At 50.8% G+C, this 22,766-nt stretch overlaps 3 protein-coding genes and 1 long non-coding RNA gene across 15 annotated transcripts in view; 2 read left to right on the top strand and 2 right to left on the bottom strand.

Moving 5' to 3' along the window:
• LOC102936186 (butyrophilin-like protein 2) overlaps positions 1 to 22,766 on the top strand; it is a 1,677,894-nt gene that overhangs the window by 460,219 nt on the left and 1,194,909 nt on the right.
• The window catches only part of LOC114020220 (butyrophilin subfamily 1 member A1), a 1,361,724-nt gene that overhangs the window by 368,294 nt on the left and 970,664 nt on the right, over positions 1 to 22,766 (bottom strand).
• The window catches only part of LOC122462894, a 43,042-nt gene that overhangs the window by 1,397 nt on the left and 18,879 nt on the right, over positions 1 to 22,766 (bottom strand). The window lies entirely within an intron of this gene.
• Positions 6,183 to 14,912, top strand: LOC102931738 (gastrula zinc finger protein XlCGF26.1). 12 transcript variants are annotated; one of them, XM_043528038.1, is made up of 5 exons: positions 6,577 to 6,591; positions 7,071 to 7,241; positions 7,787 to 7,913; positions 8,420 to 8,533; positions 8,843 to 14,912. In XM_043528038.1, the coding sequence occupies exons 2-5, from the start codon at positions 7,119 to 7,121 to the stop codon at positions 10,789 to 10,791; spliced, it is 2,313 nt and encodes a 770-aa protein (XP_043383973.1). In that variant the 5' UTR covers positions 6,577 to 6,591; positions 7,071 to 7,118; the 3' UTR covers positions 10,792 to 14,912. The 12 variants fall into 12 exon arrangements, with proteins under 12 accessions (XP_043383974.1, XP_043383973.1, XP_043383972.1 ...); XM_043528045.1 differs by lacking the exons at positions 6,577 to 6,591; positions 7,071 to 7,241 and having other exon boundaries at positions 7,859 to 7,913; positions 8,843 to 9,986; positions 10,239 to 10,263; positions 10,348 to 11,523; XM_043528039.1 differs by lacking the exons at positions 6,577 to 6,591; positions 7,071 to 7,241 and adding an exon at positions 6,183 to 6,266.

Genomic DNA, 22,766 nt, shown 5'->3' with positions numbered 1-22,766 from the left:
CTCAACACCAGAGGGCCCCACCAAACCTGAACCGGCAACAGCCGATAACCGTACACAAGAGGCTCAGCCGGAGCCTGAACCCCAACATAGTGCACCAGCGGAGAGCGGTGCACAGTCAGTGGAAACAGCCCCATCCCCTACATCGCTTCCAGAGGGACCAAGCATAGGTCCACAATCCAATGAGGAACTGATGTCTCCAGCATCAAGGGAACAGTTCCAGACCGAACAGGAAGCAGATGAAAGCCTCCAGAGAGCTTGGACGGCGGCACAGAGCAACCCACCGCCTCTCAGCTCTTCTAATCGATCCAGGTTTGTTGTAGAAAGAGGACTTTTATACAAGGAAACTCTTTCTGGTGGACACCAGGAAGACTGGCATCCTCAGAGACAGTTGGTAGTTCCAACTAAATACCGGGCCAAGCTCTTGAGCTTAGCCCTCGATCATCCTAGTGGCCATGCTGGGGTGAACAGGACCAAAGACCAGTTGGGGAGGTCATTCCACTGGGAGAGAATGGGCAAGGATGTTTCTACCTATGTCCGGTCTTGTGAGGTATGCCAAAAAGTGGGAAAACCCCAAGACCAGGTCAAAGCCCCTCTCCAGCCACTCCCCATCATTGAAGTTCCATTTCAGCGAGGAGCTGTGGATATTCTGGGTCCTTTTCCAAAAAAAATACCCAGAGGAAAGCAGTACATACTGACTTTCATGGATTTTGCCACCCGATGGCCAGAAGCAGTAGGTCTAAGCAACACCAGGGCTAAAAGTGTGTGCCAAGCACTAGCAGACATTTTTGCCAGGGTAGGTTGGCCCTCCGACATCCTCACAGATGCAGGAACTAATTTCCTGGAAGGAACTATGGAAAGCCTTTGGGAAGCTCATGGGGTAAATCACTTGGTTGCCACTCCTTACCACCATCAAACAAATGGCCCGGTGGAGAAGTTTAATGGAACTTTGGGGGCCATGATAAGTAAACTCGTAAATGAGCACTCCAATGATTGGGACCTAGTGTTGCAGCAGTTGCTCTTTGCCTACAGAGCTGTACCACATCCCAGTTTAGGGTTTTCACCATTTGAACTTGTATATGGCCGCGAGGTTAAGGGGCCATTGCAGTTGGTGAAGCAGCAATGGGAGGGATTTACACCTTCTCCAGGAACTAACATTCTGGACTTTGTAACCAACCTACAAAACACCCTCCGAACCTCTCTAGCCCTTGCTAAAGAAAACCTACAGGATGCTCAAAAAGAACAAAAAGCCTGGTATTAATTCTCTAAAGCCCTTTTATTCCAGAGAATTAAAGGTTTGTCAGTTTACAGCCCAGGGAGGAGATGACACTGAGTGGCCTGAAGGTGTCTACTATGAAGGAAAAAGTCATGGTGGTGTGGAAGAGGTGAACCTTTCCATGACCCTTGGGCGTATGCAACGACAGCAGATCGAGGAGCTGTGCACTAGCTACGCGCCGACGTTCTCAGCCACCCCAGGACTGACTGAACGGGCATACCACTGTAGCTCCCGAAAGCTTATGCTCTAATAAATTTGTTAGTCTCTAAGGTGCCACAAGTACTCCTGTTCTTTTTGCGGATACAGACTAACACGGCTGCTACTCTGAAACCTGTCATTACTGCTCACAGAAGCCTGAAAGGCAAAAACATCCTGTGGGAACGCCCCCCGAGGCAAACTCTTGGCCTCTGTTTGCCCGTCCTCTGTTCATCGTTGCTCATTCACTTCGTAACTTGCTGCTTTTTTTGTAAGGCTGCTGACTTGAAGCAGTTGGCGCAGCTCAGAGCTCAGTAATCCACACAACAGAGAGACCTTGAATCCTGCAAGTGGAGCTAACACCATGTTAGACATCAGAGCAGGGAAATTCTCTCAGGGCCCTGACTAGGGCTGGCCATGGTGACAAACCCATTTCCTCGTTCCCTCACACATCAGGGGCGTTTGGCTCCCAAGGATCCAGCTGCCCATTGCTGGGGTGAGGATCCAGCAGCAGCCGAGCAGCAGCTGGTCAATGATCCTCTGGCTCTGCCTGGTCTAAGCAAACCCCAGGCAGAGGAGGAGAAGCCCCGATCAGCCCCTCCTCCCTGCTGCAGCCCTGGCTGCCGAGCAGGTAGGCCACAGAGGGGAAGGGAGAGAGAGAAACTCCTCCAGCCGCTCCCTCTGCCTGGCTGAAGTTCCCCCCTCTCCCTTCCCCTCCCAACCGGGATCCCCCTGCCATGGAGATGAGGAGAAGGACACTTGGGCCAGGCCCCACCTTAATTCTACATACCTGTCCCCATCTCCCATCTTCCACCAGCCCCTAGACTGGGCTCCCCACTTTCCTGGAGCTGTTCCCTACAGGGGGAGTATCCCTGGGGGCTAGTAACTCCTCCCCTCCCCAAATCCCCCAGGGCGCTGTGTTCTGGGGGATCAAACATTCAGGGACCAGAGTGATGGGTTCTGGGGAGGACACTGGGAACTGAATGGTTGTGGCTGGTGGAGCTGGGTAGCTGGGTGCTGGGGTATCGAGTGTTTGGGGATGATGGGTAGCGAGGTGCTGCCTCTCCTCACTCACCCCCTCTGCCCCTTCTCCCTGCCCCCGCTGCATTCAGACAGCACCACTGGGAGGGGCTGATTCCCACAGGGCCCTTTGTGGCAGGCCTGGAGATCCCACCTCTGCCTCCACAGCATCACTTAGCATCTCTCTATGGTAGGAAACGTGGTCGGGAATAGCCGGCGCATCTCTGTGACCCTGAACCGGATTTCTGAGTATAAACGCACCATGAGCATCTTACGTGTAAGGCTAAGATTTTGTCCTGGATGTTTTTAGTAATATCAGGAACGGCTCATGGGCAATAAAGCTAAATTTGCAGAAGCCTGTGACCTGTCTGTGACATATACTAATGATATCCATGACAAAATGGGGAGGGAGGAGGCTCCAGCACCCATGGCTGCTGTGGCTCTGGGGTCCCATGGTGGCTGGGCAGCTGTGAGGGTCTGGTAGAGAGCTGCAGAGGCCCCGTGCCACCCATGGCTGAGAGCCTCAGAGGCCCGCAATACCGCTCGTGACAGCTAGGAACTGCAGGACCCCTATGGCCTGCAACAGCTCCGAGCTCTGGTGGGCAGCTCTCGGCTGCAGCAGGTGGCAGGGGGACCCCACAGCTCCTACCTGCCATGGTCTGAAGCCACCGAGGTCTCTGGAACTCACAGATTCCATGACTTCTGCGAGCTCCATAGCAAAATTGTAGCCTTACTTATGTGTTCTGACCCTCTCTCATTAGCACAGTGATTGCTAGTCCCTGACTTCCCCCTTTGGGGCCGGATTGTCTCATTCTCAGATAGTCTCACATTTTTCCAGGCCACGCTGAAAAGCATTTACTGTTCGTACATTTTTCCCTTTATGGGCCAGCATTAACTAGATGCTCAATAAATGGGGAGCAGGGACAGTAGAATGTGGTGTTTGGGCTTCTGTGCTATTTCAGGTCGATGCGGTGAGTCTGAGGGATTCCCTCCTTCCCCCCTCACCGTCATCCTCCACTTGTGACACTGTAACATCTGCCCAAGCGATGGAGAGATTTATCCCATCCCCGTTCTACCCCCCGCCTCCCAAGATGTAACTTATCACTGGATCCCTGGTTCTCCATGCTCAAGAATCACAGTTTTGATGTCTAGGATCCTAAGTCGGACTCCAGAGGGCTGGAGAAGAAAGTGTCCCAGACCTGGGAGTGGGTGGGGAAATCCCAATGAACCTCAAAGCACAGTTTGTCCTTTCAGATCTCAGAGCTGCTTCTAGCTGTTGGTAAAATTGTTTCCTCGCTTTTTCTAGGCTTAGTCCAGATCATTTGTAGATGGGAAGGTTTCTCTTTCTTTTCTTTTATTATAATGGTGCTAAAACTTTTGCAACTAATACAACTGAAAAATGAAAGCGGTTTGGTCTCGTCAGAAGAAAATGGGTCTGTTTATTTTCCTGATTTTTTGAGTCTTGAAGGATTCTCTGAGATTTCTCTTTATGGATGGGAAAGTGTTTTATTGCCCACCCTGGACTGTGGATTTTTTTCTTTTCATGAAGGCTGTTAGGTCACATACTTGGATATTAGGTTAGTTTGGCAGATGTAGCTCAGATTTATTGAGAACTTCATGAGACAAGTGATCATTTGCCAGAATCGTCCTTTTTTAGATTTTGTTTTATTTCAATCTTTATCTAACTCTTTGTCATGAGATTCTTTTGTGTGGTTTGAACAATGACAGTGATCAGTATCTCTCAGCATGAACATAGATGGTGCAAACTAGATTGAGAGGCAGAGACTGAAACAGAAGTGAATTTATTGCCTGATCCCTGCAGTGATGTGAGCTACTGTTGGGAGGAGGAGAAGGTGAAGGGGAACGGAGCTGGGAAACTGCTGGATTTTCTCCGTGGAGCCAGACGGCTGAGACTGAGAACTGTGCACTCAATGCACCTGTGCTAGAGAGTGACTAGACTTGGCCTGTGCAGTGTGACGCTGGACCTGAAATCTAAAGGCCCATGAACGACACCCCAAGAGAAATTATGGGGGCAGCATCTCCCTATTGCTAAGATGCTGAGGTGGGGAGCAGGCAAAAAGGGAGCCGGGGATGTTAGGAGACCTGGGCAGCCTTGAAGCCAAGCCGATCCCTCACTGAGCCCAGAGGGAGATGCCCTCCCCATCTACCACCATGTCCTGTGTTGGGATGACAGAGTTTCTTTGCCCCAGTCACCCCACACTGCATCCCTCTTGTGACTGACCCCTGAGTCGGGTGTGGATATATTGTGTGCAAAGTGTGCCTGGTGAGGGATCACTGGAAAACTCATGATCTGCTGAATATTGTGCTGCTGAAATGCGTGTAACACCAGTGCATGTAGAATGGTGAGATTTTAATGTATGTTTGTTGCTAGGCTGAATGTATTCCAGGTGCCCCAAAAGAGGACACTGATGGGGGGGGGAGTTGGCGGGAGGGTGTAGAGTTAGGGGTGTTGGAGGGGGTACTCACAAGGTGAGGGCAGTGTTGACTGCTGTCACAGTGGCAGGGGGGTGGCAACAGCTGTCCGTCAGCGTTGACCTGTGGGACCCCCTCCCCAGGGCTGGGAGCCTGGGCCTGGGTGGACGGGATCTGGCAGCAGTCAATCAGCTGTGGATGCAGAAGAACTGGCTAGTTGGGAAGGTGACTAATCAGGGCTGTTTCTACGCTTCAGCGCTTGTGCTCTGCAAACACCCCCGGACATTTCCTGTTATGGGAAAACCCACTTGGCGGCCTCAAAAAAGCGGATCTGTCTGTAAAAATCCAGATATATGTCAAAGTTTTTGTTCCTGAAATATGTCATAGTTCTGGGGATTGTCCCACTCAAACTCCTCAGGGATGACAAAGGACCAACCATTGGTGTTAGAAAACTCTTATCTGGCCGTCCATCACCAACGGGAAGAAGGGAGGAAACAAAAAAATGCATAATTCACCTGAAGGATGCTTTGGAGCTCACATACACCATGAAGATGCCTGACCCCATAATTGTTGGCCCCTTACTGAAACTTAATGGGGGGTTTTTGGTTGGCCCTCTCCCAGTACCAAAAGACAGGAAGGGCCAATAAGAAATGAAAACCCTGAGACTAGTCCCCTGGGCCAAGGGAGAGAGGCCAAGGCTCTAGGTCAGCCTCATTGACACCACAGGCAGGCCAATGAGGGAGTCAGGAGCCCGTTCTCTGAGTGAGCTGGAGCTGCCTGCCAGAGAAGGGCAGAGCTAAGGGGAGAGGAGCAGCCAGAGCTGGGGTGGAAGAAGAGCAGCACAAGCCCTGAGGCAGAGGGAAAGTGGGGCCTGAGCAGTCCAGAGCTGGGTGCGGTGAGAAGCTGGGGAGAGCAAGGGGGGACCCTGGGCAGTGTGGGATGACATCATGTTTTCCTTTCCCATTTCTTCCTGAATTTTTTATTACTTGCTGTTTAATAAATCGTATTTGTTCTAAATTCTGTGCACTCCTGAGTGACGACATCAGGGAAGCGTCCGGAGTGAAGAGAGCGCCCCAGACCGGGGATACGACACCCTAGCCTCTGTCCTGAGTGATCGCAACAAGAGTGGGGGTGAAGCCCCCTCAGGAATGCTGGGCCCAGCCGTGTGGGGGTTTAGGGACGAGAGTGGAAGGGGCGTCCTCGAGGTCAGACAGGCCTCTGGGCCACACTCTGAGGCCACCAAATGTGGCCGTGAGAACCCCTGGGCTCGATGCTCATGACGGGCCCTTCAGACCTTAGAGCCTGTGAGTGTAACAGGAGCCGGGCACAGAGATGCTGCAGCGCGGTGGGTTGATCGCTAGGACCCGGGAGCGGCTGGGGGGCGGCTCTGGGAGGAGGATCGCGGGGCTCAGGCCCGGCCGCAGGAAGTGACTCGCAGCCGCTGCGGGGACTCCGGCTCCCAGGCTCCCGGCGAGATCCCCGAGCCCCGGCGGCTGGTGCTGGGAGCCCGGAGCCCGGGCTGCAGCCGGGAGAGGGGAACCTCCAGCCGGGCCCTGCCCGCTGCTCCCCGGGAGCCTCTCCCAGGGCAGAGCCCCCAGCCCGGCCAGGGCCCCTTCCCGGCCCGGCCCCTGCCCCTGCCCCGGCCCCGGGGGGCCCCGATCGGAGGTAAGGTAAGAGAAGAGAAGAGAAGAGAGATCCGCCCCCCCTCCCCTCCGTGCTGAAGGGCTGCAGGAGCAGGAAGTGGGGAGGGAGGTTCCCAGCCCCGCCCAGATCCATTCCCTGCTCTCCCCCCCCCCCCCCCCCCCGGGGCAGTCCGCTCTCCTGGGAACAAGGGCAGGAGCTGAGAGAGGAAAAGCCAGTTGCTCGCCCTGCTGAGCACCGCACTACGGAGGGAGACGGGGGAGAGCTAGAGGGGGTCACAATACACTGTGGGGCAGTACCCTGAAGTGACTCCTTTGATCTGCTCTTTTCCCAGCGTTTGGCTCGGAGATGCTGCTCTGGGGAGGTTTAGAAGGGACGTGGTGGGTTAGTTCTAAGCGGGGGGGGCGGGGCGGGGGCGGGGCGGGGGGGGGCTGGCTGGGGAGGTAATGAACTAACTGGGTTTGTTGCCACCATGGCAGAGTCATAGAATCAGAGCGTCTGTCTGCAGGGAGAGAGCCTGGGGGGACTTGGGGAGTGACATGGACTCCAGCCCCTTATGAAACCTGCCCAATCGCCCTGCTCCTCTGACAGGCTGAGGAATCGCGTCCACGTGTCGCTCCAGATCGTCGCGTCTTGCAGGGGACAGGGCAGGGAAATGGCTGTGATGGAGCCAGCTCAGGTAGGGGATTTTCAGGGAGCTTGTGGTGGTGGGGGAGGGGTATTGGAGGGGGGTTAAACACACAGGGTGGGACGGGTTGTGATAAACCTGCTGGAACGTGATCAACGTGGGCCTGATTTTCTGAACAGGCCCTTTGGAGGATTGGGGGGAGCGGAAACATTCCCCAATTTCTGACCAGGAAACACCCCGCTGGGCAGGGCTGGGAAAACGGACCAGATTCCCAGTGCTGGAGCCTGACCCCACTGGCCAGAGGCTGCTGTGAAATACGAAGGGAAGCTGTCGGGATTCCTGTCCCCGTCCCCGGCTCAGAGCTCTGTTGCCCGTCTCAGCCTGTGGCTGGCAGGTGTGTGGGAAATGAGAAGACCCTGCCCTGCTCCGTGTGCTGGGGGGACAAGGAGCTCTCGCCGTCTCCCACCCCCTGAAGCCTCCCAGCTACTCTGAGCAAGGTGCGGGGAGGATTCTGCTTCTCTCTCCGTCCTACCCCATGACTAGTGGGATTGTGCCTGGGGCAGCAGGTGCTGAGTGGGGGATTCTTGTTGTTTCAGATGCCGGTGACCTTCGAGGAGGTGGCTGTGTATTTCACCCAGGGGCAGGGGGCTTTGCTGGACCCTGCTCAGAGAGCCCTCTACAGGGATGTCATGCAGGAGAACTACGAGACAGTGACCTCGCTGGGTAAGGGATTCCTGGCCCCTTGGTTATTGGAAACTGGGGAGGTCTGCGTGTCTGACACCAGTCAGGTTCTTCCCTCATCATGCTCCAGTGAGAAGAGGGTGTCAAAACATAAGGCACATACTAAATCATCCCCACCCAACCCCCCTAGCTTGCACGGTGGAGAAGCCGTGCATTGTCCTGTCTGTGTTGTTTCTCGGTCGCACACAGAATCCCTCTTCTCTCTCCTCCTTGGGAACAGCTCCAGTCATGTGGAGGGTTCTGGGCTTCGCAGGTTTAGAAATAGGCAGGGGTTGAACACGAGAGCTGGGTGTGCATCACAATTGCCCTCACCTCCCCAGACATCTGCCTCCCACAAAGGGGTTAAGTGACCACGTTCCCGTCCTCTTAGATTCCACATTCCCCAGCACAGCACTGGGACAGGTGCCACCCACGGAATGTCCTTTCTGACAGATGCTCTCTCAATCCTCCACAAACCCTGATCTGGTCTGATTTCACTCCCTGCACAGGATTTCCCCTTCCCAAACCTGGCCTGATCACCCGGCTGGAACGAGGGGAAGAGCCGTGGGTGCCCGATCTCCAGGCCTGTGAGGAAAGAGAGATCCCAAGAGGTGCCCACACAGGTGAGTGCTGACATACAAATCATGTGGTGAATGAAAGAAAAAGTTGAGAATCCCCAAAATGACATATTAGTAAGTGACCTCAGTTCCTTCCTCATCTCACCCAGAGCAGGGCTGCATGCAGCAGATATCACTGACATCGCTTCCCATGTGTCCTGTTCACTGCAGGAGTTTCCTTCCCAAGTGGGAAGTGGAGGGAGAATCCAATTGCTCCATCTCTCCAACCTTTAGTATGTTGGGTTTTCCCTCGGTTCTATTCCTCTTAATTTCTCCTCAGCAGAATGACTCCTGTCTGCATTGTCTCTCTCCCAGCAGGTGATGAGAGAGTGAGTGAGAAGAAGGAGGGGAATCAACATCAGGAAATTCCTGGGCACGGGGAACCACAGGGGATTTTTGTGGGAAGAGCTGAAGGGAATTTTTCCCAGTGCTTGGCACAGGGAGAAGCCTGGGGAAATGGGCAGAGGTCAAAGAGGCTGCTGGGAAACCACTCAAGGGAGCAACTGGATGGATCTATCATATGTGGGGAAGGACACAGGGATCCCACAGCCGGGCAGACAACCCCCAAGGAAGACAAACGCTATGAATGCCTCGGTTATGGGAAAGGATTCATTCTGAGACCGGCGCTTCTTACGCTTCAGGCAATAAATACTGGAGAGAAAACACTTCAATGCTTGGACTGTGGGGAAAACCTCAATAACCGCTCAGATCTTACTAACCATGGGAGAAGCCACATGGGAGAGAAACCCTCTGGGTACCTTGAGAGCAGGAGTTGTTTGAATTGGAATTCAGCACTGATTACACATCAGAAAATCCACACAGGAGAGAGATCCCATCAGTGCTTAGACTGTGGGAAAAGTTTCACAGAAAGGCCAACCCTTCTTAAACATCAGGTAATCCACACAGGAGAGAGACCCCATAAGTGCTTGGCCTGTGGGAAAAGTTTCACAAGGAGATCAGTCCTGGTTACACATCAGAGAATACACACTGGAGAGAGACCCCATAAGTGCTTAGAATGTGGAAAAAGTTTCACAGAAAGGCCAACCCTTCTTCAACATCAGCTAATCCACACTGGAGAGAGACCCCACAAGTGCTTAGACTGTGGGAAAAAATTTGTACGGAGGTCAGGCCTAATTAAACATCAGAAAATCCACACAGGAGAGAGACCCCATCAGTGCTTAGACTGTGGGAAAAGTTTCATACAGAGGTCAGACCTTGTTAAACATCAAGCAGTCCACACCGGAGAGAGACCCCATAAGTGCTTAGACTGTGGAAAAAGTTTCACAGAAAGGCCAACCCTTCTTAAACATCAGGTAATCCACACAGGAGAGAGACCCCATAAGTGCTTGGAGTGTGGGAAAAGTTTCACATGGAGATCAGCCCTGGTTACACATCAGAGATTACACACAGGAGAGAGACCCCATAAGTGCTTAGACTGTGGAAAAAGTTTCATACAGAGGTCAAACCTACTTAATCATCAGACAACCCACACTGGAGAGAGACCTCATAAGTGCTTAGATTGTGGAAAAAGTTTCACATGGAGATCAGCTCTGATTACACATCAGAGAATACACACAGGAGAGAGATCCCACAAGTGCTTAGACTGTGGGAAAAAATTCGTACGGAGGTCAGGCCTAATTAAACATCAGAAAATCCACACAGGAGAGAGACCCCATCAGTGCTTAGACTGTGGGAAAAGTTTCATACAGAGGTCAGACCTTGTTAAACATCAAGCAGTCCACACCGGAGAGAGACCCCATAAGTGCTTAGACTGCGGAAAAAGTTTCACAGAAAGGCCAACCCTTCTTAAACATCAGAAAATCCACACAGGAGAGAGACCCCATAAGTGCTTGGATTGTGGGAAAAGTTTCACATGGAAATCAGCCCTGGTTACACATCAGAGAATACACACAGGAGAGAGACCCCATAAGTGCTTAGACTGTGGGAAAAGTTTCATACAGAAGTCAAACCTACTTAATCATCAGGCAAACCACACAGGAGAGAGACCTCATAAGTGCTTAGACTGTGGAAAAAGTTTCACAGAAAGGCCAACCCTTCTTAAACATCAGCTAATGCACACAGGAGAGAGACCCCACAAGTGCTTAGACTGTGGGAAAAAATTCGTACGGAGGTTTGGCCTAATTAAACATCAGAAAATCCACACAGGAGAGACACCCTACCAGTGCTTAGACTGTGGGAAAAGTTTCATACAAAGGTCCCACCTTGTTAAACATCAAGCAGTCCATACAAGAGGGAGACCATAAGACTCTTGGAAAGGTTTCAGAAACAGATTAGCCCTTATAAAGATCAGGCAATCCACACACGCAAGAGAACCCCGTAAGTGCTTAGACTATGGAAAAATGTTTCAAATAGATGTCATCCCTTGTTTTACATCAGAGAATCCACACAGAGGAGTAACCACATAACTGCTTAGCCTGTGAAAGACCTTGTAAATGGAGGTCAGAACTTGTTTCAAATTAAGCAATTCACACAGGAGGGACCCCATAAGTGTTTGGACCATGTGAAAAGTTTCACACAAAGATCAAATCTTATAACACTCAGAGGATCCACACAGGAGAGAGGCCCCATCAGTGCTCAGACTGGAAGAAGATAGTAGTGCTGTTGATTAATTGCTGTTAACTCGTGTGTTTAACTCAAAAAAATCCATTGTGGTTAGAAAAATTAATCTCAATGAATCACATTGTTAAACAATAGAATACCAGTTGAAATTTGTTAAATGTTTTTAGATGTTTTTCTGTGTTTTCGTATCTATTGATTTCTCTCACAACAAAGAATAGAAAGTGTACAGTGCTCACTTTATGTTATTTTTGATTTCAAATATTTGTACTGTAAACATGCAAAACAAAAATAGTATTTTTCAGTTCACCTCATACAAGTGCTGTTGTGCAATCTCTTTATCAGGAAAGTGTAACTTAGAAACATAGGTGATTTTAATTATATAAGTGCACTGAAAAATAAAGCAATTAAAAACTTTAGAGCCTCGAAGTCAACTCATTGCTACTTCATCATCATCTGGACCCACAGAAAAGAAGCCGTTGAGGAATTCCACCATGATTTCAACAATTTCCATCCCACCATCAACCTCAGCCTGGACCAGTCCACACAAGAGATCCACTTCCTGGACACTGTGGGGCTAATAAGCGATGGTCACATAAACACCACCCTATACCGGAAACCTACTGACCGCTATTCCTACCTACATGCCTCCAGCTTTCACCCAGACCACACCACACGATCCATTGTCTACAGCCAAGGTCTACGATACAACCGTATTTGCTCCAACCCCTCAGACAGAGACAAATACCTACAAGATCTCTCTCAAGCATTCTTACAACTACACTGCCCACCTGGTGAAGTGAAGAAACAGATTGACAGAGCCAGAAGAGTACCCAGAAGTCACCTTCTACAGGACAAGCCCAACAAAGAAAATAACAGAACGCCACAAGCCATCACCTTCAGCCCCCAACTAAAACCTCTCCAACGCATCATCAAGGATCTACAACCTATCCTGAAGGACGACCCATCACTCTCACAGATCTTGGAAGACAGGCCAGTCCTTGCTTGCAGACAGCCCCCCAACCTGAAGCAAATACTCACTAGCAACCACACAACAGAACCACTAACCCAGGAACCTATCCTTGCAACAAAGCCCGTTGCCAACTATGTCCCCACATCTATTCAGGGGCACCATCATAGGGCCTAATCACATTGGCCACACTATCAGAGGCTCGTTCACCTGCACATCTACCAATGTGATATATGCCATCATGTGCCAGCAATGCCCCTCTGCCATGTACATTGGCCAAACTGGACAGTTTCTACGTAAAAGAATAAATGGACACAAATCAGATGTCAAGAATTATAACATTCAAAAACCAGTCGGAGAACACTTCAATCTCTCTGGTCACGCGATTACAGACCTAAAAGTGGCAATTCTTCAACAAAAAAACTTCAAAAACAGACTCCAAGGAGAGACTGCTGAATTGGAATTAATTTGCAAACTGGATACAGTTAACTTAGGCTTGAATAGAAACTGGGAGTGGATGGGTCATTACACAAAGTAAAACTATTTCCCCATGTTTATTCCCCCCCCCCCCCCACCCTCCACTGTTCCTCCAATGTCAACTGCTGGAAATGGCCCACCTTGATTATCACTACAAAAGGTTTTCTCCCCCCTCCTCTCCCCCCCCCCCTCCCCCGCTCTCCTGCTGGTAATAGCTCATCTTAAGTGATCACTCTCCTTACCGTGTGTATGGTAACACCCATTGTTTCATGTTCTCTATGTATATAAATCTCCCCACTGTATTTTCCACTGAATGCATCCGATGAAGTGAGCTGTAGCTCACGAAAGCTTATGCTCAGATAAATTTGTTAGTCTCTAAGGTGCCACAAGTCCTTTTCTTTTTACTTCTTTTTCTGCCACTTGCTAAGACAAACCAGTTTGTTTACATTTACGGGAGCGAATGCTGCTTTGCTTCTAATTTATGATGTCACCGGAAAGTGTGAGAAGGTGTTCGCATGGCATGTTTGTAGCTGGCAGCACAGGTATTTAAGTGCAAGATATGCTAAACATGCCTGTGTCCCTTCATGCTTCAGCCACCATTCCAGTGGAGGATGCTCATTTAAAAAAAAATAATGCATTAATTACATTTTTGACTGAACTCCTTGAAGGAGACTTGTATGTCCCCTGTCCTGTTTTACACACATTCTGCCAAATATGTCATCATATCGAAGTCACGGAGAATGACCTAGCACATGGGGGACACTTTCACTGCAGATTTGACAAAATGCAAAGAAAGTAACTATCTGAGATTTCTAAAGATAGCGACAGCACTCGGCCCAAGGTTTAAGAATCTGAAGTGCCTTCCAAAATCTGAGACGGATGAGGTGTGGAGCATGCTTCCAGAAGTCTTAAAAGAGGAAGACAACTGATTGGGAAACTACAGAACCCGAACCACCAAAATAGAAAATCAACTTTCTGCTGGTGGCATCTGACTCAGTTGAAGAAAATGAGCACATGTCGATCTGGTCTGCTTTGGATCGTTATCGATTAGAACCCGTCGTTAGCATGGAGGCATGTCCTCTGGAATGGTGGTTGAAGCAAGAAGGGACCTATGACCCTTTAGAGCATCTGGCATGTAAATATCTTGCAACGCCTGTGCAATAGTGTCACGCGAATGCCTATTTTCACTTTCAGGTGACATTGTAAACAAGAAGCGGGCAGCATTATCTCCTGCAAATTGTAACCAAACTTGTTTTTCTGAGTGATTGGCCGAAGAAGAAGTAGGACTGAGTGGAGTTGTAGGCTCCAAAGTTTTACATTGTTTTATTTTTGAATGCAGTTATTTTTTGTACATAATTCTACATTTGTAAGTTCAACTTTCATGATAAAGAGATTGCATACGGTACTAGCAGTTGGTGGATTGAAAAATACTATTTCTTTTGTTTTTTACAGTGCAAGTATTTGTAATAAAAAATATAAAGCGATCACTGTACACTTTGTATTCTGTAAAAACAACGAGGAGTCCTTGTGGAACCTTAGAGACCAACAAATTTATTTGGGCATAAACTTTTGTGGGCTATAACCCACTTCATCAGATGCATGGAGTGTATTCTGTGTTGCAGTTGAAATCAATATATTTGAAAATGTATAAAACATCCAAAATATTTAAATAAATGGTATTTTATTATTGTTTAAGAGCACGATTAATCACGATTAATTTTTTTAATCACTTGACAGCCCTAGAACATAGTAATTGTAGTAGTCTATGTTAATCTGTAACGAGATATAGATTAACAGTATAACCAAAGAGTTCCTGTCTAGAACTGTATTTTGGTAATTCCGAAGTCAAAAGGAAATATTAACATTTAAATGAAACTTCGGTGTAATAATGTCATAGTATATATTTCTCTTTTTAAAGTTCGTGGTAAACTGTCTGTGAATGGCTTTATGGATAATTACCTTATGTTAATCCATGTAGTTTTATTACCTGTGATATTTGGGAAATAGGAGGTTACTTCCAAAACCTATTGTTCACCCAAGGACTGCCTGCTGTCGAGAGGCTGCAAAAACGTCTACATAAACTCTTGGGACCTGATCCTTTTATCTCAGATCTTCTTAAGCTTTATTCAGGGGGAGTTTGAGTTGTAAGACTGAGATCTCCAGTCCTCTCTGGACCTCCCAGATATTGGACATTGGACTAGAACGTGATGAAATGATTCTGAAAAGGACTCTTTTCAATTTAACGCGCCATCTCGATGGTGAAACTGACCTAAGGACTCTATTCGCGTTTGTATGTCTAATGACCTTTTAGCCAATACTGTCTTTTCTTCTTTTAATAAATCCTAGTTTAGTTAACAAGAATTGGCTGTAAGCGTGTATTTGGGTAAGAACTGAAGTATTCATTAACTTGGTGGGTAACATGTCTGATCCTTTGGGTTTGGTAGAATTCTTTATATGATGAAGATTTTCAGGAATCCCCATCAGAATCTCAGAGGACATTTTCCAACATCAGGTATTGTTAAAGACCTGCCTCTGTTGCCACTCTGTCAAATCAGTTATTTTGTTACAGCAGCTCCCATACCATGAAGGGTTTACAGAGCTGAATGATGCCTCATGCCTGTGCCAGGTAACTTTCAGTGAAATTAGCCTGTAATTAAAATCCAAAGTTAATTCCCATTAAACTTGACAGCAATTCCCTCCCTTGTACTCCTGGGCAGCCTCCTCTGGGAACCACCGTGTGAGCTCGGTGAGCCCGGGACAGATGGCAAACCGGACAGATCGAAGTTTGATGCTCTTCACAGAAGTTTTGGAGCCTCCTGGTGTTCCCCACACACCCCGTCCTCTCCTGCTCCTTTTGCTGCCTGGAAACTCAGCCGCTTGGTGATTTCTACCATGTTTGCCAGCTGCCTGTTCAGCCTGACGTTTCTGTGTTACTCAGTTCCTGAGGGCAGGAGACGGCTGTATCGGATCCCTCCCAGCACTGGCTGACGTGCCGACATGCCAGAGTGACAGCTTCTGTGAACTACTCCAGACAGACGGGACATGGAGCTTCCTCCTGGAGACTTTCCAGGGGGTTCTCTGTGGCCATGGCTCCCTCTGGACCATTTAGTGAAAAATGTACCACTAGGGCTCTGGTCTTGCAATGAGGGGCATCCCCCTGTGAGGATGAGCTCTGGAATGGGTTACGGAATCTCCTTCCTTAGAGCTTTTTAAGGTCAGGCTTGACAAAGCCCTGGCTGGGATGACTTAGTTGGGGATTGGTCCTGCTTTGAGCAGGGGGTTGGACTAGATGACCTCCTGAGGTCCCTTCCAACCCTGATCCTCTACGATTCTATGAGCCTGCAGGAGCAGGATTTCTGTGTCTAAGGCGGGATAGTCAGGCTTGGTAGAATTCTTTTTTTTTTTTAATATATATTTTTAAGCAATTTTATGTTTATTGATTTAAACATTCACAGTTGCACAAAAATCTGGGTTTTTAGCATTTCATTCCAATTGTCCTCCATTTAAATGTTCACAGTGGTGGGAGATTTAGGGCGGACTTAGACAATATTTGGATCAGACAATAACTGTGTAATGACAGTAGAGACAGATTCCAAAAGTTAAAGCGTCACAACCATTAAAATAGAGAATGTCAACATCACATGTCCAAATACATGGCTTCTCCACCTTGCAAGCGTGGGGGTCGGGTGGGGATGATTTAGTATGTGCCTTGTGGGGGAGGGATAGCTTAGTGGTTTGAGCATTGGCCAGCTAAACCCAGGGTTGTGATCTCAGCCCTTGAGGGGGCCATTTAGGGATATGGGGGAAAAAAATCTGTTGGATGATTTAGTTGGGGATTGGTCCTGCTTTGAGCAGGGGGTTGGACTACATGATCTCCTGAGGTCCCTTCCAACCCTGAGATTCTATGATTAGGTTTTGATACCCTGGTCTCATTGCAGGGTGATAAGGGTGAAAACCTAACCAGTGTCAGACATGAAAACAACGCCGGCCCTCCAGCTTCCAATAACCAAGGGGCCAGGAATCCCTTATCCAGCGAGGTCACAGTCTTGTAGTTCTCCTGCATGACGTCCCTGTAGAGGGCTCTCTGAGCGGGGACCACCAGAGCTCCCTGCCTCTTGGTGAAAAACACAGCCACCTCCTCGAAGGTCACCGGCATCTGAAACAAGAGTCCCCCACTCAGCACCTTCTGCCCCAGCCACAATCCCGCTAGTCATGGGGGAGGAGGGCTAGAGAAGCAGAATCCTCCCCACACCCTGCTCGGAGCAGCCAGAACTTCAGGGGGTGGGAGAAGGTGAGAGCTCCTTGTCCCGCCAGCACACGGAGCAGGGCAGGGTCTTCTCATTTCCCACACGCCTGCCAGCCACAGGCTGACACGGGAAGCAGAGCTCTGAGCCGGGGACGGGGACAGGAATCCCGACAGCTTCCCTTCATACTTCACAGCAGCCTCTGGCCCGTGGGGTCAGGCTCCAGCACTGGGAGTCTGGTCCGTTTTCCCAGCCCTGCCCAGGAGGCTGTTTCCTGGTTCAGAAATGGGGGAATGTTTCCCTTCCCTACATCACCAATGGGCCTGTTCAGAAAATCAGGCCCAGGCTGATCATGTTCCAGCGGGTTTATCACACCCCGTCCCACACCCCGTCCCTCTACACTACCCCTCCCCCACCACCAAAAGCTCCCTGAAAATCCCCTACCTGAGCTGGCGCCATCACAGCCATTTCCCTGCCCTGTCCCCTGCAAGACGGGACAATCTGGAGCGAAACAATCTGGACACGATTCCGCAGCCTGTCGGAGGAGCAGGGCAATTGGGCAGGTTTCACAAGGGGCTGGCGTCCATGTCACTCCCCGAGTCCCCCCAGGCTCCCTCCCTGCAGACAGACGCTCTGATTCTATGACTCTGCCATGGTGGGAACAAACCCAGTTAGTTCATTACCTCCCCGGCCAGCACCCCCCTGCTTAGAACTAACCCACCACGTCCCTTCTAAACCTCCCCAGAGCAGCATCTCCGAGCCAAACGCTGGAAAAAGAGCAGATCAAAGGAGTCACTTCAGGGTACTGCCCCACAGTGTATTGTGACCCCCTCTAGCTCTCCCCCGTCTCCCTCAGTAGTGCGGTGCTCAGCAGGGCGAGCAACTGGCTTTTCCTCTCTCAGCTCCTGCCCTTGTTCCCAGGAGAGCGGACTGCCCCGGGGGGGCAGGGAATGGATCTGGGCAGGGCTGGGAGCTGGGAACCTCCTTCCCCACTTCTTGATGCTGCTGCCCTTCAAGTCTCTCCGCTCTCCCTTTTTATCTTCTTCCCTCACCTTGGGAGAACGGGTGACTGCCCCATTGCCATGGGCCTCTGCTCTCATTAGGCAACTCAGGCACTGACACTGGTAAGGGGGTTGAACCTGGCTGTGACACAGAGGGCAGAAGCTCTGGGACTCACAGACACAGGGAGACCCTCCCCTTGTAGGCGAAACTCATCAGCTAGTCCCTGAAAGGTGCCTTTCGTGCAGAGTCATTTCCCTGCCCAGCTCCAACCCTTTCCCCAGGTCTCTCCATCACTTGCAGGTTCAGGCTCAGGGGCTGGTATGCTCAGAATGGTTCCAGCCACTGGAGAAAGTGCCCCTGGGCTGGTCTCAGAGGGGTGTGATGAAGCGGGATTGTTCTTAATGTTTTCTCTAAATACTGTGTGTGTGCCTCAGTTTCCCCATGTGTTCCACAAGTATCAAGCTGGTGGAATACAGGGGTGTGATCATTGCAGAGACCTCTAGAGGGCAGATGTGACGGCAGAGTGGCTGCCTGGGCGTAGAGAATGGCCAAAATTCTCTATCCTGGCAAGTGATGGCCAGAGCCCCTCCTCTGCAGGGAGCCAGCTGAAGGTGTTGGAGAACAAAGAGAGAGGGGGAGGCCAGGTGACCTGTTTTCCTGGGAAAGAGAGAAAGTACAGGGGAGGGGCAGCTGGGTGTCAGTGAGGATGGGGGGCTAGAAGCGGGTCAGTCTCCTGGTTTGGGACTCAGCGGGGAGAGCCCAGGACTCAAGACTCTGGATTCCCCCCAAGCCAGACTTTTCTGAATGCTCCTGATTTCTGTGCTAACAAGCTCTGTTCTACACTGTTTTCTCAGCGACCAATAAACCCGTCTGTTTTCCAAGCTGGCTGAGAGTCACAGCTGACTGCGGAGGTGGGGTGCACGGCCCCTGTGAGGAGCATGTCAGGCTTCTCCTTAGGCTGCCCCTGGGGTTCAGACTGGCGCTATGCACCCTCCATGGGCTCCGGGGCTGGAGAGGCTGGGGCCACACACTCAGTGGGGGGGATGTTGGGGGTGCTCAGGGGTTGGGGTCCTGTCCCTACAGTGGGAGGGGGGCTCATCCCCCACCAGCTGTACCCATTTTTATCCCCGGCTCCTAGTCCCAAGCAGGGGGCCTGAAACAATCTGTACCAGGGCGGGGGGTGGGGGGGTGCGGGGAGCACTGAGAGCCATTGAACCAAACTGTAAAGCCTGGATAGGATGGAAACCCCTTCAAGCCAGGGGGTGCGGCAGGGCCCCGCTAGCCTAGATCCAGCACCTGTGCTGCTCCCCCTCCCTGATTGTGCCCCTGGGCCCCGCTCCTTCCCCGGCCCAGGATGGGGCACCCCACCCTGCAATCAGTTTGGCCTCAGCCCACCTTCTGCCCCTCCAATCTCCCTGAGCTGCAGCCTCCGTCCACACCAACCCAGCCAGGGGCAGGGAAACAAAGCAGCACATGGGGTGGGGGCGATCCCCAATGCCCGCAGAGATTGCATTCCCCCACACTCATGCGGAATAGGGAGCTTCAAAAGTTTTCCTCCCTGCACCTTGCGCTGGGGAGCTGAGGACAGATTCCTGAGCAGGATTCCCAACCCCATGGCCTCTGGAAAGGTTTAAGGGGGATTCCCTCCCATCCGCAGGGCCTGAGGAGCCGCAGGAATTCCCCCAAAGCCCTGGAGGGAACTGGGGAGCAACAGGGGATTCCCCCCCCCCAACTCGTGGGGACTGGGGAGCCATTTCCTCCCTGCCCCCAGGGAAATTCCCAAACATTCCCAAGCTCTGGGGAGCTACTCGGGATTCCCCCCTTTATCCATGGGCCCTTGGGAACTCCAGAGGTCCCAGACACACATGGCAACTGGGGAACTGAGGGGGATCCCACGATGCCCACGGGCAGTGGGGAACCACAGGGCATTCCCCAGTCCCCAGGAGGAGTGGGGAGCTGTGGGCCTGCGAGGACTGGGGACCATTGGTGGACTCCCCCACTCCGTTGGTGGCGGCTTGCGAGCCCTGGTCTACACTATGAGTTTAGGTCGAATTTAGCAGCGTTAGGTCGATTTAATGCTCTATCTGTCCACACGACCAACCCTGTTTTGTCGACTTAAAGGGGTCTCAAAATCGAATTCTGTACTACTCTCCGGCGAGGGGATTAGTGCAAAAATCAACCTTGCTGGGTTGAATTTGGGGTAGTGTAGATGCAATTCGATGGTATTGGCCTCTGGCAGCTATCCCAGAGTGCTCCATTGTGACCACTCTGGACAGCACTTTCAACTCAGATGCACTAGCCAGGTACACAGGAAAAGCCCCGGGAACTTTTGAATTTCATTTCTTGTTTGATCAGCGTGGCGAGCTCCGCAGCACAGGTGACCATGCAGTCCCAGAATCGCAAAAGAGCTCCAGCATGGACCAAACGGGAGACACTGGATCTGATTGCTGTATGCGGAGAAACATCTGTGCAGGCAGAACGCCGATCAAAAAGACGAAATGCTAATATATATGCCAAAATTGCACAGGGCATGGTGGACAGAGGCTACACCAGGGACACACAGCAGTGCCGCGTGAAAATTAAGGAGCTCAGGCAAGCCTACCAAAAACAAAGGAGGTAAACGGTCACTCCGGGTCAGAACCTCAGACATGCTGCTCCTAAGATCAGCTGCATGAAATTCTAGGGGGGGGCCCACTACCCCACTACTGTCCATGGACACCTGCAAGGGGGGAGTCTCACGCAAGAGGGAGGAGGATTTTGTGGATGAGGAAGAGGAGGAGGAGAGTACACAGCAGGCAAGCGGAGAAACCATTCTCCCCGGCAGCCTGGAACTTTTCACCACACTGGAGTCAATACCCTCCCAAGATGTGCTCCCGGACCATGAAGCCGGAGAAGGCACCCCTGAATAACCGCCTGCCCTCCTCTCCAAGTTCCATATCCTCCTCACCCAGATGCCCAAGAACGCCAGGGGAAGGGGAGGCTCCAGGAACCCAGCCACTCCACCCCAGAGGATTGCCCAACCAACAGCAGTCTGGCATAAAATAAGTTTTGATTTGTAGTGTGGCCTTGTCCTTCCCTCCTCCCCCACCCCACCCGCGCTACCTTGTGAGGTATCTCCCTATTTTTTAAATCAATTAATAAAGAATACATGGTTTTGAAACGATAGTGACTTTATTTCCTTTGCAAGGTCTGATTGAAGAGGGGAGGGTGGTTGGCTTACAGGGAATTAGAGTGAACCAAGGGGGTGGGTTTGCATCAAGGAGAAACAAACACAACTGTCACACCGTAGCCTGGCCAATCATGAACCTGGTTTTCAAAGCTTCTCTGATGTGCAGTACGCCCGGCTGTGCTCTTCTAATTGCCCTGGTGTCTGGCTGCGCAAAATCGACTGGCAGGTGATCTGCCTCAACCTCCCACCCCGCCATAAATGTCTCCCTCTTACTCTCACAGATATTGTGGAGCACACAGCAAGCAGCAATAACAATTGGAATATTAGTTTCACTGAGGTCTAATCTAGTAAGCAAACAGCGCCAGCAAGCTTTTAAAGGTCCAAATGCACATTCTACCACCATTCTGCACTTGCTCAGCCTATAGTTGAACTGCTCCTTACTACTGTCCAGGCTGCCTGTGTACAGCTGCATGAGCCATGGGAGCAAGGGGTAGGCTGAGTCTCCAAGGATAACTATGGGCATTTCAATATCTCCAACAATAATTTTCTGATCTGGGAAGTCCCTTCCTGCAGCTGTTCAAACAGCCCCGAGTTCCTGAAGATGCGAGCATCATGCACCTTTCCCGGCCATCCCATGTTGATGTCGGTGAAACGCCCCTTGTGATCCACCATTGCTTGCAGCACCATTGAAAAGTATCCTTTGTGGTTTACGTACTGGCTGCCAAGGTGGTCCAGTGCCAAGATAGCAATATGCGTTCCGTCTATTGCCCTACCACAGTTCGGGAACTCCATTGCAGCAAAGCCATCAACTATGACCTGCACATTTCCCAGAGTCACTACCCTTGATAGCAGAAGGTTAGTGATTGCATTGACTACTTGGACCACAGCAGGCCCTACAGTAGATTTGCCCACTCCAAATTGATTCCCGACTGAATGGTAGCAGTCAGGTGTTGCAAGCTTCCACAGGGCTATTGCCACTCGCTTCTCAACTGTGAGGGCTGCTCTCATCTTGGTATTCTTGCGCTTCAGGGCAGGGGAAAGCAAGTCAGAACGTTCCATGAAAGTGGCCCTATGCATGCGAAAGTTTCACAGCCACTAGGAATCATCCCATACCTGCAACACTATGCAATCCCACCACTCTGTGCTTTTTTGCCGGGCCCAGAATCGGCGTTCCAGGGTATGAACCTGCCCCAATGCCACCATGATGTCCCAATTGCCACATCCCATGCTTTGAGGGAAGTCTGTGTCTATGTCCTCATCACTATCGTCACCGGGCTGGTGTCGCCTCCTCTCCAGGTTCTGCACATACTGCAGGATAATCCGTGAAGTGTTTACAATGCTCACAACTGCTGCGGTGATCTCAACGGGCTCCATTCTTACAATGCTATGGCGTCTGCGTGGGTTATCCGTGAAAAAAGGCGAAAAATGATTCTCTGCCATTGCTTTTATGGAGGGAGGGAGGGGAGACTGATGACATGTACCCAAAACCACCCACAACAATGTTTTTGCCCCATCAGGCACTGGGAGCTTAACCCAGAATTCCAATGGGTGGCGGAGACTGCGGGAATGGTGGGATAACTACCCACAGTGCACCGCTCTGACAGTCGATGCTAGCCACGGTACTGTGGATGCACTCCGCCAATTTAATGTGCTTAGTAGGGACACACACAATCGACTGTATAAAATCGCTTCTGAAAAATCGACCTAATTTCGTAGTATAGACTTACCCTTAGATTCACCAGGCCAGCAACAAGACAGCTTCTACAGTACCGTACTGCTACACGGAGGCCAAAGCACGGC

Source organism: Chelonia mydas, chromosome 14, assembly GCF_015237465.2.
Source record: "Chelonia mydas isolate rCheMyd1 chromosome 14, rCheMyd1.pri.v2, whole genome shotgun sequence".
NCBI classification, from domain to species: Eukaryota; Metazoa; Chordata; order Testudines; family Cheloniidae; genus Chelonia; species Chelonia mydas.
Note: the sequence above shows the minus strand (reverse complement) of the source record. Positions and strands in the feature narration are given on the sequence as shown.